Below are 16,211 nucleotides of genomic sequence, written 5' to 3'. Positions count from 1 at the left end.
TAAAACTGCAAACACATATCATTTGCTGTATACGAATACTTAACAATAAATACAATACACACATTTAAGAATACACATTAGGAAAGAAAAGACACTCAAATGGCATTAAGGAAAAAAAGTTGTCCTGCAATTAGAATTTCACTAAAATAAAGGTACAGGAGTGAAGTGTAAAATTAAAAGAGAATAGACTTATACCATGAAAATGTTATTGCTGTTTAAACACTGTTGTGAAAATTGTAAAATTTCATCAAAATCACTTTAATCTACATGCCATGGATTTTTTTTTTTTTGGTGAAAAATCGGATTGTTTAATAAAATATAGAATATAGCCTCTTTAAAAATCATCATTGCAGACTAACGTTAACTAACTAGATCCTGTTGTCCATACTCCTGGACGGTAGGTGGCGATATGCACCTGAAAGTTGGTATTGCAGCCCGCCAAAAGGAAAAATACAAAGGAGACGAAGAGGAAGCAGGCTGTGTTTACATCAGGTTTACACATGGCAGAGATGAGAGGACAGGATGCAGAGACACCAATAGATTGAGCAATAAAATAAATAGCATGGCACGAAAACGTTTATCAACGGAGGACCCTGTCAGCAAGCTGCTGGAAGATACTTTCAGCGACGAAGACGACGACGGAGACTCAGCTCCTGATAGTTTCTCAAGCGGGGTAGAAGAGGATTTTGAAGAAGGCGATGATCTATTTGAGGACATGTGAGTGCATTCATCACAGTATCATGGTGTTTATCTAAAATATGTGGATAGGCTATATGTATTTTACTGCCGATGCAGCATTTCCACTATTGTTATCCTACCCTGCTCTTTGTCTCTTCTCTATAAATCCATGTACTGTCCCTGGACTGTTGCAGATAGAAACATGTTTTCAAAGCTAATTTAAAACATGTTTTTGAGATAGGTGCTACTACTCTTGGTGCAATTGTATGTAGTGGTTGATTTAATGTTTTTTGAATGGGTTTTCTATTGGGAAAGGTAAGGTGACCCTGAGAGTTCAACATACTTTATCGTAGGAAAACACATGCAAATAGACAAAACACAAACAATTTAAGAAAACATATTCATCATCATTTGACAACACATTTGCTGCAAATATTCACAACACAACGGAAGTGTTTCCAGGGGACACAAAAATTATTGGCCAACTGTCAGTATGCCATTATCAACCATGTGTGTTAGAAAATAGTCTTATTTTCATATCGCATGTCTTTTTTGGTCCATATGAGGCATCTATGGGGTGAAAAGTTATGTTTGTAAGCTAATCACCAAGCTGTCAGTGCTTGTTGATGATGTTTTGAATTTTATCAACAGAGAAGTCACATTTTAGTAGAAATTGATACCACCAACTAGGGCTGCTCGATTACAATTTCTGACTTTGGAAAAAAACAGAAAAAAAGATTTCAAAACAAAAAGCGCTGTGTCCATGTAGTTATTCCCGTTATACACAATATAAGTTAAAGATACCTGAAAACAGAATGACGCACAACAATAGTTTTCTCTCAATTATCTTATTTTTATAATTGTTGGAGGCCAAAATCGTAATCGAAAATAAAATTAGATCAATCACCAGTTTTGTCTTTCAGCACAAGAGCAATGTGTGATTGTCACCACCTACCTTATATTGTGTAGGCCCCCCTTTTGCCGCCATAACAGCTCTGACTTGTCGAGGCATGGACTCCACAAGACTTCTGAAGGTGTGCTGTGGTATGTGGCACCTGGACGTTAGCAGCAAATCTTTAAGTTCTGTAAGTTTTGTAAAGAAGAAAAACCCATCCACATCCCAGCCATTATCCTGCTGAAAGATGTTGCCATGAGGGAATACTGTTTCCATCAAAGACTGTACTTGGTCTGCAACAATGTCAAGGTAGGTGGTAGGTGTTAAAGTAACATAAACATGAATGGCAGGACCCATGGTTTACCAGCAGAACATTGCCCAAAGCATCACACTGCCACTGCCAGCGTGCTTTCTTCCCATAGTACATCCTGCTGCCATCTCTTCCCCAGGTAAGCAATGCACACACACCCCGCCATCCACATGATTTAAAAGAAAACATGATTCATCAGACCAGGCCACCTTCTTGTATTGGCCCATGGTCCAGTTCTGAAGCTCACATGCTCATTGTAGGTGTAGAATGGGCACTCCATTCTGACCATTCTCCGGCTACACACTCCCATACGCAGCAAGATGCAAAGCACTGTGTGTTGTTACACCTTTTACACCATCATTAACTTTTTCATCTGTGCTACAGTAATTCTTCTGTGGGATCTTACAACACATGCTATCCTTTGCTCGCTATGCACATCATTGCGCCTTGGGCACTCATGACCCTGTCACCGGTTCACCGGTTGTCCAGTTGCCAGCTTTAGGTAGGTACTAACCACTGCAGACCGGGAACACCCAACAAGACATGCAATTTTGGAGATGCTCTGACACAGTCTTCTAGCCATCACAATTTGGCCATTGTCAAAGTTGCCGAGATCCTTACGCTTACCCACTATGCTGCTTCCAACACATCAACTTAGAGGAAAAAATTTTCACTTTCAGGTGCAGTGAATAACATTAATTATCTCATTACAATGGCAACTGTCAGTGGCTATAATGTTATGGCCGATCAGTGTACAATGCTTGCATAGTGACCATCGGTTGTACACTACTTTTTATGATGCATTGTGGCATATTATGAGTCCACTATACAGGGTATAATAATTCTCACTATACATTTGGACAGCACAATTGCAAACTCAATATATAGTGGACTATAAACGGAGTAATGTGTGACTTCGGACACAGCAATTGAACAACAAGTTCATCACTTTTTTTTCGTGTACCCTGGAGACACTTCCCTTGTGTTGTATTTGCAGCGCATGTGTTGTAATATATGTAAATAAGTGAAACATGATGGATATCGCAAAAAGTCGGAAACTTGGTTAACAGCTTCCCAATACTTCAAAGCTTCTCAAATCCTCAAAAATGGCAGTTATTGTGCCACCATAAATAAAATGAGCTAACAAATATTGCAAAATTGTTTCAGCTTATATCTCAGCAACCATCATCAATTCAGTCACTGTGGAATTGTTCCCTCAATATGTTAGGTAAAGGCAATGGCAGAGGATAAAGCAATCACGCATTTTCTTCAGGGTTCTTCAATGCAGATGTTCTAGTAACAGTATAGTATTTATAACGCAATGTCGCCTGGAGCAATATAGTATCCATATAATTATATAACACTATAACATTTATAAATATGAAACATTATAAGTATTGTTGTTTCTTTTAGATCTGATGGAGACTACATACCCTCCACTTCATGTAGACAGTCCTGTTCTACTCCACTATCATCCTCTTCACAACAGCAAGCAAGCAAATCAGTGTCAGAGCCCGAACAGACAAATGAAGGTGATCGCTGCCATGTAACACCATCTAAATCCCCATCCACTCGCAAACAAGGACGTGGAAGACCGACCGCAGCATCACATCAAGCACCTCGACTTTCTGCTGCTGGGTGGCAGACAGAACAACAACCAGATGCATTGCCTGAGCCCCTCCCAGGCTTTTGCCCTGCTCGGTCACCTGGAGTACAAGTATCTTGGTTATCAGACGAGCCCAGCCCCTCTGAGCTGTTCAAAACATTTTTTGATGAAAAGTCTGTCAGGATCATCTGTAAAAACACAAACAAACAGGCCAAGAAGAACATTGATAAAGGAAAGAAATTCAACGTGACATCAGTCACGTTGATTTCTTCAAATTTGTGGGACTCCTCTTTTATATGGCAGTCTTAAAACTGCCACAAGTGCAACAGTACTGGAGACAGAGTTCATTTTTCAGTGTCCTGTCTCCAGCCTTAGTGATGTCCAGAAACACTTTCCAGGTGATATCATGGAACCTGCACTTGAGTGATCCAGATGAAGATGCAGAAAATGACAAGAAAAAGGGCACACCTGAATATGACCCCTTGCACCGACTCAGGCCATTATATGACCATTTACGGAATGCATGTAAGGCATTTTACCATCCCCGTCAAAATGTCTCAATCGATGAACGAATGGTCACTACAAAAGCTAAAACTGGAATGCGTCAGTGCATCAAAAATAAACCCAACAAGTATGGCTTAAAGCTGTTTGTGATGGCGGATTTCAGCAACGGTTACACCAGTGATTTTTCAGTCTATACAGGCAGATACCACAATTCATCTGGACATGGACTTACATATGACACTGTTATAGGTTTGATGAGTCAAAAATACCTTGGAAGTGGTTATCACCTGTACTGTGATAACTACTACACAAGTCCAAAGCTCTTCATGGAGCTTTGTACTTTGAAAGTCCGTGCATGTGGCACATACAGAGACAACAGGAGAGAATCCCGGACTAAAAAAAAGGACAGCAGAGGAACAATAAGGTGGATGAGAAATGGACCGCTGCTTTTCGTAAAGTGGATGGACTCTAAACAGCTGTCTATGTGCTCCACAATTCACACTGTGTACTCAGGTGAAATTGCGAAAAGACATGTGAAAGAGAAAGATGGACAATGGAGGATCCAAAACATCCCCATGCCAACCCCAGTGGCAGAATACAATAAGTACATGGGCGGTGTAGATCTATCAGACCAGCGGATCCAGTATTATTCAGTGCACCATAAGACAATGAGGTGGTACAGATTATTATTTCAACACTTCATAGACATTGCAGCCGCAAACTCCTACATCCTTCACAAAGAACTGAGTCAGAAGAAACAGAAACAACCTATGACTCACTTGGAGTTCATGGAGACCCTCACTGCTGAACTTTGTGGCTTGGATATACCTGTTCCACCATCCAGACAAGCTACACCAGACACACGTTCCAAATGTGCCCTACAATCCAAACCAGGTGCACCACCCAAACAACACCCGCCTCCCACACCAGGCACACCACCCAAACCACGCCCGCCACCCATACCAGCGGCACAACCCAAACCAGGTGTGCCACCCACATCAGTCAAATTTGTCCTACGGACCTGCACCCCTGTGGCTATAAAGCCAGATGCAGAGAAGTCAAAAAAGGCCACAGATGGAAGACTGTCCTGTGTACACTGCAAAAAAAAGACTGCGTGGAAGTGTAGAAACTGTGGTGTGTCACTGTGCGTGATTTTAGACAGGAACTGTTTTGCCGACTGGCATGATGCTGGTCCCTCTGCATAATGAAGTGGCAGTTCATGTGCAGAGTGGTGTACATACAATGCATTCAGGAAGTCTTCAGAATACTTTTTTCATATTTTGTTATGTTGCAGCCTTAAAGTTATAATCCATAACTTTTCCTCATTAAAATGTCAAAAAATGACTAGACCTGTTTTATATATATCTTTGAGTTACAGGAAACAAACGTTTCCCTTTTAATACAGCAATGCTTTGTCTTATTTGGTCAACTTATATCCCCTATGCGCATGGGTCGGCGTTGGTAGTTGCCTGCCAGAGGCTCAACATTGACTTTTTTTTTTATCTAGTTTTACACCACATGCACTTTTTACACCTTGGTGGATTTGACCTCTATATTTTAACCAGGATTTTAGTCATTGGATGTCTGGGTCTGAAGTTTTCAGAGAAACAAGTTGAGGAAATGTTAGACAGCTCAGCTCCCAGCTGCTGGAGACGTCCTGTCCCATGTCCACTGAAGCGCGTCAGCAAATCACTGATTTAAAAAAAAAAAAAACTGCTTTATAAGTTTACCAGTTTTAATCCCCCATTCCGTTTGTTATGGAGAGAACGAGATAATTCGGCTGCCGGTAAAAACCTGGTGAATGTCTGGTTCATAAATTATTAAAGAAACAAAGGTCAGCAGTCTCAGTTTCCAGCCACTACTAGAGGTAATGTGACCTCTGCCAAGTGTTGTGTATCACAGATTTTTTTGTTATTTTTGGGGCAGTTTTGCCTTCAGATTCTGATCACTACAGTGAGAGAGACAGGAAGGTCGGGAGAGAGAGGGGATGACATGTAGACCACAGGTCGGACTGGAACCTGGATCGCTGGTCTACCACAAAGTACTAAAGTAAGTTAAAGTGAAACTGTTTAATGGATGTTTCTACTGGTTTTAATCCCCTTCTCTGTTTGTTAATATGGCTACTGGTAAAAACTTCTTCAAAGTCTGGTTAATAAGTTATCAGAGAATCTTAACCCTTTAATTGAGAGACCCCTAGAGGCAGAAGTTAGACTTTGAGTTAAAGCAAAAATAAAAAGGGAAATATTCCCTCATTAATCTACACTCAGTATCTCATATTGACAAAGAGAAAACAGTTTTAGATTTTGTTTGTTTTTTACAGATTTATTAAAAAGTAAAAACTGAAATATTACATTGACATAAGTATACAGACACTTGAAATGTATCTATGGTGAAATGATCAACATTCATTAAAATTGAACAAGTCTCACACCACTTGTGCTATATACTGTGCTTTGTTCCCCAAACATATTTGGTTATCTGACTTTTTCTGGCTGTTTCGACTTCACTAAATAAATATGTTAGAGTTAGAAGTTAGAATAAATATAAAAACATCCACCAAAATCTTGAAAACTTTTTATCAGACGAGCCCAGACCCTCTGAGCTGAGATTTTTTTTTTTATTTTTGTTTTTATTCTTTACAACTCGTGGACAACTAATAATCAAAACATGATAAACAATACTGTTCCATTGTCTGTTTCCAGATTATTTTTGACGGATTTAAAGAAATACTTTTCAGCAATAATTTCAACCACAGAATTGTGATTGAAACATTGATTCAACATTTCTTTATTTGATCAATTATGACAGACAATAAAGCTACTGTTAAGTTTATTTGATAAGGACAATGCAAATTAAGATAGTTTCAAAACAGGGTATGAAACTAATGTGTTACACAAAGAGTTTATAGCTATTGCTAGTTCTTGACTCCTGTCCCTAGGTGGGCTTTTACATGTGTAATGGAATTAAAACAGTCAATAGCAAAAACAACACGAGACAGCCAACATAACTGACTGATGCCATCAGACAGGCTTTTTATCCATTACTTTCAATGCCTGATTGTATAAAGATATGAGGGATCAGACTGTAGATGGTGACGCTTGAGCCCACACTGTGATAAAACATGAAAAATTAGAGAACTACCGCTAATTGGATATATTCTCTTTTTCGGAACAATCTCTGTAAACCCTAGAGATTGTTGTGTTTGAAAATCCCAGTGATCAGAATGTTTTTAAATACTCAGACCAGCCTGTCTGGCACCAACAACCATGCTACGTTCAATGTCACTTAAATAACCTTTCTTCCTCATTCTGATGCTCGGTTTGAGCTCCAGCAGGTCGTCTTGAGCATGTCTACATTCCTAAATGCATTGATTTGCTGCCATGTGATTGGCTTTGATATTTGCGTTAACAAGCAGTTGATTATGTGTACCTAATAAAGTGGCTTTTGAGTGTATAAACCGAATAAAATACGCCTTCCATCGCGTTCCAGTCGTTTTTACCACTTTGCAGCAGTGGTGGAAAATAACTAAAGAACTGAAGTATATTTACTCAAATGTAAAATAGAACGGAAATACTCCAGTACAGTAGAAGAACCTCAAATTTGTACTTTACTACAGTATTTGAGGTTCTTATACTGTACTGGAATATATGATCTTATAGAATGTGATGCATTGCTGTAGATTGAACTATCCAACAGTAAGTACTTCAAATAAGCTCACCTGCAGCAGTGAAATGCAAAATAGTCTAATAAACATCATATCAATAAACATCATGGAGCTGAAGAGAAATATGGAACCAGATATCCTTAGAAAATCCCAAGGGTTCAGTTTTTCCACCACCACTGTGAATTTTTGAAAGTGTAATGTGTAAGATCCTGCTACTTGCTCCACCTCCATAGGCGGCAGCATTTCACCACTTTTACCCTTTCCAGTTAACCATGTTGTTTTCCCCATGTTCCTTATAATTAATTATATGTGCATTTATTGTTGACAGTTAAAATTGTAGAGAGCACTGAAAGAAATTATGAGTATTTGTAATACAAACAGTATGCTTTTATTTACCTGTAAAAATATGAAGGCAAGGGGATACTGCATGACACATGGATGTCAGGCTAAAGCAGCATGAAAAAGGGATGATGACATCACGACAAAGGCACAATCTGAAAATAAAGGGTTATTGCCAGGTAGCTTTTTACTTACAAGATATTTGCCGGTTGCAGTATCCAATTAACACATTTATAGGAAATAAAAAAAAAAAAGATAAAATACAACAGTCAAAAAGATAAATATACATAGATACACATATTAAAATTTAAAACAATGAAAAATCTATGTACAAAAGTGTTGACAAAACCCCTGCTGAGCAGGATGTATCAAAGATCACAGTATAGACAATATGCTTTCTGTGCAGGGATAATATTCCAAGGTGTTACTGTAATGTGGTCATTGATGGTTGATGAGGCCAGACGCAGAAGAAAAGGCAGGTGCTGGTCCCTCGCTGGGGAGAATTGGCGGTCTTTCATTTAAGTGTATATTTATTTCTTTGACCAGCATGTTTGGTAGTACTGTCTTCAGGCTGATATTGACACAGATGTGCATTTTACATGAACTGGAGATGCTTAGTTTAATTGTGTCGACATCTTCAATGTCTCACCACCCTTCATGAACATACAGATAGGCCAGCTATGCTGAAAATGACGAATCTGCGAACAAGAACATTTGGAGCACGGGACACATATTTACATATGTAAACAAATATCACCAGATAACATGACCACAAGTTAAACTGGAACACTGGCGTCACAGCCAGTGACCTCAGAAAGACAGGCAGCACCTCCCAGCTCTTAAACTTTTCCTGTTGTGGTGGTTTTTCCTTGGCTTGTGTTGAGGTGAGTGGTGATTAATGATTGACTAAGCTGCCAGTGCCTCGGGTTTACAGCTAATTAACCAAAAGACAAAAACAAATATAGCTAACTTGTGTCTTGCTAAAATACACACATGAACTACTTGGCTAATATAATAAGTTAATTAGCTATGGTTTGCTCCCTCTCTCACTATTTCAGTCCTATTAAAGAAAATAAATGTTCTCTATCATGATTTATCATGGTAGGTGTACAGGCTAATGTACTGTATTTAAAGGGAGACACTACAGATGAATGTAGTAAAATGTATATATAATAATGTCACCATCACCATGATTATATGCAAATGAGGCGTTAACAAATTAAAATTGGCCAATTTGTATAATTTGCCAAGGCACTGTGTGGTAGATAAAAATTCATAGATAATTGAATTAGTAATACAGATGAGAGCTAATTTTCAGAAAACATACTAATTTAATACAAATTTGTCTGCCGTCATAATTTAATATCTTAATGTTGCTAATATATAGCATAGCCTCTAATAGATTGTAAGACATGTTCCTGCGTTACCAGGGGCTGCAGTCTCAGGACCGCAGTGTATTCTTAATTATGTATCATTTCATTAATATAAATATGGTAGATGGTTGTGTCAATAAAGAAATTAGTTGGGTACTCTTAATATATTTATATGAGCTGTCATACTCACTTTCTGTTTACCGTCCATCTTTTTTAGGAAATGACCTCAAAGTCATTAGGTAGCAGTGTCATGAGAAACTAAGGTCCTAGAAATGCCTGAATGTCCTGAAATTGCCTCAGGTTTTGCAGGAACACCTCTGTGCTGTTGCTGCCTCAACGGCAATAGGAGGTTGCTTTTTCGAAGGTTGTTCTTTGGTTTGTGTGACCCTGAATTTTAAAGGCTTAATGTGTAAAATCTGGCCAGAATCTTAGTTTAAAATGTTCAAAAAAATTAACTAACATCATCAATAGTATGTGAAGGAGCCACATTGATAATGTCATGACCAAGACCTCCATCTAATGTATTTGAGGGATATCTACTGAAATGAGCATGCTAACCAACTAGCCGTGTCCCGGACCATGTTGTAGTACCACTTTGTGACACTAGATGCTGTGTGAGTCAGTGTAGCATCTACTCTGCCCTCAGTCCCGCGAAGAAGAACAGCTTCCTCCAGAACTTAAAGTTAGCTACAACTTGACTAGAATAGGAGGAAACACAAGTAATTCTCGATGTGGCTTTTCACCAAAAGTAAAGAGATGTGGTTTGATGCCGAGCTCATAGCTTTTCTTTTAGACTGATGAGTAACATCTGATGTTGGTCTTTAGTGAAAAGCATCATTAGTGCAAATGACAAACCGTACTGACAAACAGCTATTTAGCTATTTAGTAGAATTTATCCTGTTTCTGCAGTTGTTGTCCAGCTAGATGTGTCAGTAACTTTAGGCTTATTTTATAATGCCTGTATGTTGAGACCATATTGATCCAGTAGACCGAGTAGATACACGTGGATCGGTTCACTACATTGTTACCGCTTTACATTACTGTTGCAAGATCAGGCATGATTGAAAGTGCACTAGGCCTTTACATTTCTCAGGAGATTTCAGCATACTTCTGTCTTTATCAGGGACTGAGTCAGTACAGACACCACGTCCGCCTGTCCCACCAACACCAACAGCAGAGAGTGTACAGACACAGTGAGGATGGTCTAGGTGAGTAAAATTCTATCATTCACTTTTCACTTTTTGAAACTGGAATGTTTGTTCCAGAACCAGCAGGTTCAGATCTGCTTCTTCCCCTCAGCTGTCATCCCTGCACCACTTGTCTATACCACTGTGATTATATCAGAGCCACAGTGTATACATGTTCATACTGCTGATTCGTAATAGTGAATACCACAGTTATACCGCTGCCTTTATTGCTTATGTACAATTTACAGTATATCCATATCTGTACCACTATATAGTTTATTGGTTATATAGTATGTACATTAAATTCTTATACCTCTAGTTGTTTACTTTTCATTTCCTTACATTTACATTTCATAATATTCATACTGTTACTAGTGTTCATATTGTGTATATCAGCATATTCATGCAAATATTAATACTGTATTTATTTTAGCATATTCATATCTATCGTTACTATTTATCATACACACACAACAGACCTAACATGTTTGAATATAAAGAACTTGTTTGATCTAAAGTAAATGTCCTATCACATGTTTGTCTGTATCAGGACCAGAATTCCAGTCCATATTGTGAACACATATTGTCTATACTGTTAAACGTTTGTACATAAGTTTTGTGCAACATCTTTTCCATTTACCTTGTTATGTATGTATCTATGTATATTTATCATCTTGACTGTTGCAGTATTTTACCTTTTTATTGTTATTTCCTGTTAATGTTTATTGGATACTGCATCAAACACCAAGCCAAATATCTTGTTAGTAAGAACCTTCCTGGCAATAAACCTTATTTTCTGATTGTGCCTTTGTGATGATGTCATCATTCCTTCCTCATGCTGCTGTAGCCTGACACCCATGTGTCATGCAGTATCCCCTTGCCTTCATGTTTTTATAGGTAAATAAACACATACTGTTTTTAAGTATTCATGTTTTTTTTTAGTGCTATCAACAATTTTAACTATCAACAATAAATGCACATATAAATAATAAATTATAAGGAACGTAGGGAAAACAACAACATGACTAACTGGACAAGTTGGAAGAGGTGAAATGTTGCCCCCTATGGAGGTGGAGCAAGTGGCACGATCTTACACATTACACCTTTAAACCTTAATAAAATTTAAATAATGCGAGTTTTACAAAAATGTGAACATTTTAACATGGGATTTAATGGGAATTGACTCACCTCTGAGGTAGCTGGAGGTTGGAGGTTGCAGTTTGGTCACAAGGCATTGGTTGTGTCCGAAATCCCTCACTCATTCACTCCGCCCTACTCACTATCCAGGGAGTTCTATGCAGAGGACTATATAGTGAAAAACACTTTCGATCACTACTGGGGTAATATTCTCTGCACCGTCCTTCTGCCTTTCCACATGAGTGCAATCCATCATGGTATATATTGCTTGGATAGTGCCCATTGGTTGAACACTACTACTACTCTATGTCCACTATGTAGTATATAATCATTCACACTATACATTCGGAAAGTACTACAAAATGGCCAGCTATATATTGGACTATAAAGAGAGTAATGAGTGAATTTGGACACAGCCATTGAACATCAAGTGCGTACGAGCCAAGTTCACACATCCGCTAGATTGTGAGTATTTGCAGTGCATGTATTGTTAGATTGATGAAGACGTTTCCTGAAGATGTTTGTGTTTTGTCTGTTTGCATACTTTAAGTTGCAGTGCGTTGAGCTCTGAGCACCACCATAAATAAGGGAGACATGATAAATATCTCAAAAATGATCAAAGAAGTCTGAAACTTGGTTAACAACCACCCAGTACTTCAAAGCTTCTCAAAGCCTCAAAAATGGCTGTTATTGTGCCACTATATGTAAATGAGCTAACAAATATTGCCAAAATGTTTCAGATAATATCTGAGCATCCTCTATGCATTCAGTGACTGTGGAACCTATTCCTCAATATGTCAGATAAAGCCACCGGCAGGGGACGAAGCAATCACACACATTTTGTTCAGGGAATGCAGATGTTCTAGTTGTAGTGTTTATATTGTAATGTCACCTGGAGCAATATAGTATCTATAATTTCACATGTAATTTCCGTGAAATTACATGTGCAATAACTGGATTCAAGTAGCATCCTTGCAATTTTTAAAAATGCTATATAATGCAAATGCCCAGTGCAATATATTTAAGTATTTTCAATACGTTTTTCTTTTTCGGTTTTAATTTGAACACTAGTACTTATTTCTCAGTTTGAACATTATGTAAATATCACTATAAATGTAAGTACTTATGTACATACCTTCTCATTTATGCTTGAGTTGTTATTTTTTTACTTCATTCTATTGTTATACTGCTGCTGTAACAACTGAATCTCCCCGATGTGGGATCAGTAAGGTTTATCTTATATAGTTAAATTACAATATAACACTTATAATATTATAATGTTTTATTTTAATAAGTATTGTAATGGTGTTTCTTTTAGATCTGATGGAGACTACATACTCTCCACTTCACGTAGACAGTCCTGTTCTACTCCAATATCATCCTCTTCATAACAGCAAACAAGCAAATCAGTGTCAGAGCCTGAACAGACAAATGAAGGTGATCGCTGCCATGCAACACCATCTAAATCCCCATCCACTCGCAAACAAGGGCGTCAGATGTCACCTCAAGCACCTCTAACCCCTCAACTCTCTGCTGCTGGGTGGCAGACAGAACAACAACCAGATGCATTGCCTGAGCCCCTCCCAGGCTTTTGCCCTGCTCGGTCACCTGGAGTACAAGTATTTTGGTTATCAGACGAGCCCAGCCCCTCTGAGCTGTTCAAAACATTTTTTGATGAAAAGTCTGTCAGGATCATCTGTAAAAACACAAACAAACAGGCCAAGAAGAACATTGATAAAGGAAAGAAATTCAAGTGGCGTGACATCAGTCACGTTGATTTCTTCAAATTTGTGGGACTTCTCTTTTATATGGCAGTCTTAAAACTGCCACAAGTGCAACAGTACTGGAAACAGAATTCACTTTTCAGTGTCCTGTCTCCAGCCTTAGTGATGTCCAGAAACACTTTCCAGGTGATATCATGGAACCTGCACTTGAGTGATCCAGATGAAGATGCAGAAAATGACAAGAAAAAGGGCACACCTGAATATGACCCCTTGCACCGACTCAGGCCATTATATGACCATTTACGGAATGCATGTAAGGCATTTTACCATCCCCGTCAAAATGTCTCAATCGATGAACGAATGGTCACTACAAAAGCTAAAACTGGAATGCGTCAGTGCATCAAAAATAAACCCAACAAGTATGGCTTAAAGCTGTTTGTGATGGCGGATTCCAGCAACGGTTACACCAGTGATTTTTCAGTCTATACAGGCAAATACCACAATTCATCTGGACATGGACTTACATATGACACTGTTATAGGCTTGATGAGTCAAAAATACCTTGGAAGTGGTTATCACCTGTACTGTGATAACTACTACACAAGTCCAAAGCTCTTCATGGAGCTTTGTACTTTGAAAGTCCGTGCATGTGGCACATACAGAGACAACAGGAGAGAATCCCGGACTAAAAAAAAAGGACAGCAGAGGAACAATAAGGTGGATGAGAAATGGACCGCTGCTTTTCGTAAAGTGGAAGGACACTGCACAGGTGTCTATGTGCTCCACAATTCACACTGTGTACTCAGGTGAAATTGCAAAAAGACATGTGAAAGGGAAAGATGGACAATGGAGGATCCAAAACATCCCCATGCCAACCCCAGTGGCAGAATACAATAAGTACATGGGCGGTGTAGATCTATCAGACCAGCTGATCCAGTATTAATCAGTGCACCATAAGACAATTGTCAGGCCGCGACTCAAAGCAGGACTCAGATGCAGAGATATTAGAAAACCAAAGGCTTTTATTGAATTCACTGGAGACCTCAGACAGTGACAAACCAATGGCTATGAAAAACTAGACACTAGACTCTGAATCTAAGGAACAAAAAAAACACTCCAGGAGGAGGAGAAAGGTACTAATCAAAAGAAACCAACTGATAAACACAAAACGCTCCGTATGGAGGAAAATCCTGACTATATAAAAATAAACCAAAAAATAATCTACTCACGCTACTAAGCGGAGGATCTAGAATAATAAATAACTGGCTACATGAAATGAAAAATCACTCTTAACAAGGAAAAACAAAGATCTATGAAAATATGCTAAGGTAAAAACTATAAACAAAAATCACTCTTAATGAGGTTCAGAAAGCTTACTTTGGCGACTACTGTGGCTGTGGACATGGACAAAAGGCTCGGGTGGAGGACGAGGACGAAGACACTCTGGCACAAGACAAGGGGAACACAGACTATTTAAACACATGGAGGGAAACAGGGGACAGGTGGAAACACTTAGGGCAATCAGACTGAGACACATGAGGAAGGGCAAGTGACCTGAAAGGAGAGGAGAATTACTTTTCAAAATAAAACAGGAAATGACAGGACAAAACAAACCCAGGACAAGACAACCTCACCACGACGTGACAACAATGAGGTGGTACAGATTATTATTTCAACACTTCATAGACATTGCAGCCGCAAACTCCTACATCCTTCACAAAGAACTGAGTCAGAAGAAACAGAAACAACCTATGACTCACTTGAAGTTCATGGAGACCCTCACTGCTGAACTTTGTGGCTTGGATATACCTGTTCCACCATCCAGACAAGCTACACCAGACACACCAGCCAAATGTGCCCTACGGACCTGCACCCCTGTGGCTATAAAGCCAGATGCAGAGAAGTCAAAAAAGGGCACAGAAGGAAGGCGGTCATGTGTACACTGTAAAAGAAAGACTGCGTGGAAGTGTAGAAACTGTGGTGTGTCACTGTGTGTGATTATAGACAGGAACTGTTTCACAGATTGGCATGATGCTGGTCCCTCTGCATAATGAAATGGCTTTTTTGAGATGATGTGTAGAGTGATGCACAGGCAGTGCAATCAGGAAGTCTTCAGAACACTTTTTTTCATATTTTGTTATGTTGCAGCCTTGAGCTAGAAATAAAAAGAGAAATTTTCCCTCATCAATCTACACTCAATACCTCATATTGACGAAGAGAAAACAGTTTTAGAATTTTTTTTCAAATTTATTTGAAAGGAAAAACTGAAATATCACACTGACATAAGTATTCACACACTTGAAATTCATCTGTGGTGAAATGATTGACATTCATCAAAATTAAACAAGTCTTACACCACTTGTGCTATATACTGTGCTTTGTTCCCCAAACGTATTTGGTTATCTTGTCTTCATCAGGATGGTAAATGGGGTAAGTTAAAGTTTAAAGTAATACTTTTCAGCAACAATTTCAACCACAGAATTGTGAATGAGGTGAAGTACATTTCTTTATTTGGTCAATTGTGACAGACAGTATGAATAATGTAAAGCTACTGCTCAGGAAAATTCAAAATCAAAAAGTTTCTTAATGTCTGTTTTTAAAAGGATGGTCAAATGAACACTTACTTCTTTCTCAGTGTTAATTCTAAGCAGTACCCAGTTTACCATTCACACAGTTAGTGACCTGGTACATCTGTAGTCTCTTAGCAACTGCTCAGTCACCAGTCCAGAGACGGTAATCGACATCACTGTTATGACTGAAGCTGCAGCTTGGAGAGCCAATGGGAGACAGTGTA

At 38.7% G+C, this 16,211-nt stretch overlaps 1 protein-coding gene across 3 annotated transcripts; it reads left to right on the top strand.

Annotated features, from left to right (window-relative positions):
* Nucleotides 1–458: 458 nt before the first annotated feature.
* LOC130175803 (piggyBac transposable element-derived protein 4-like) lies at nucleotides 459–6,426 on the top strand. 3 transcript variants are annotated; one of them, XM_056386356.1, is made up of 3 exons: nucleotides 459–717; nucleotides 1,648–1,882; nucleotides 3,297–6,426. In XM_056386356.1, the coding sequence occupies exon 3, from the start codon at nucleotides 3,786–3,788 to the stop codon at nucleotides 5,196–5,198; it is 1,413 nt and encodes a 470-aa protein (XP_056242331.1). In that variant the 5' UTR covers nucleotides 459–717; nucleotides 1,648–1,882; nucleotides 3,297–3,785; the 3' UTR covers nucleotides 5,199–6,426. The 3 variants fall into 3 exon arrangements, with proteins under 3 accessions (XP_056242331.1, XP_056242330.1, XP_056242332.1); XM_056386355.1 differs by lacking the exon at nucleotides 1,648–1,882; XM_056386357.1 differs by lacking the exons at nucleotides 459–717; nucleotides 1,648–1,882 and adding an exon at nucleotides 1,896–2,022.
* Nucleotides 6,427–16,211: the final 9,785 nt, after the last annotated feature.

Source organism: Seriola aureovittata, chromosome 10, assembly GCF_021018895.1.
Source record: "Seriola aureovittata isolate HTS-2021-v1 ecotype China chromosome 10, ASM2101889v1, whole genome shotgun sequence".
Taxonomy (NCBI): domain Eukaryota; kingdom Metazoa; phylum Chordata; class Actinopteri; order Carangiformes; family Carangidae; genus Seriola; species Seriola aureovittata.
Note: the sequence above shows the minus strand (reverse complement) of the source record. Positions and strands in the feature narration are given on the sequence as shown.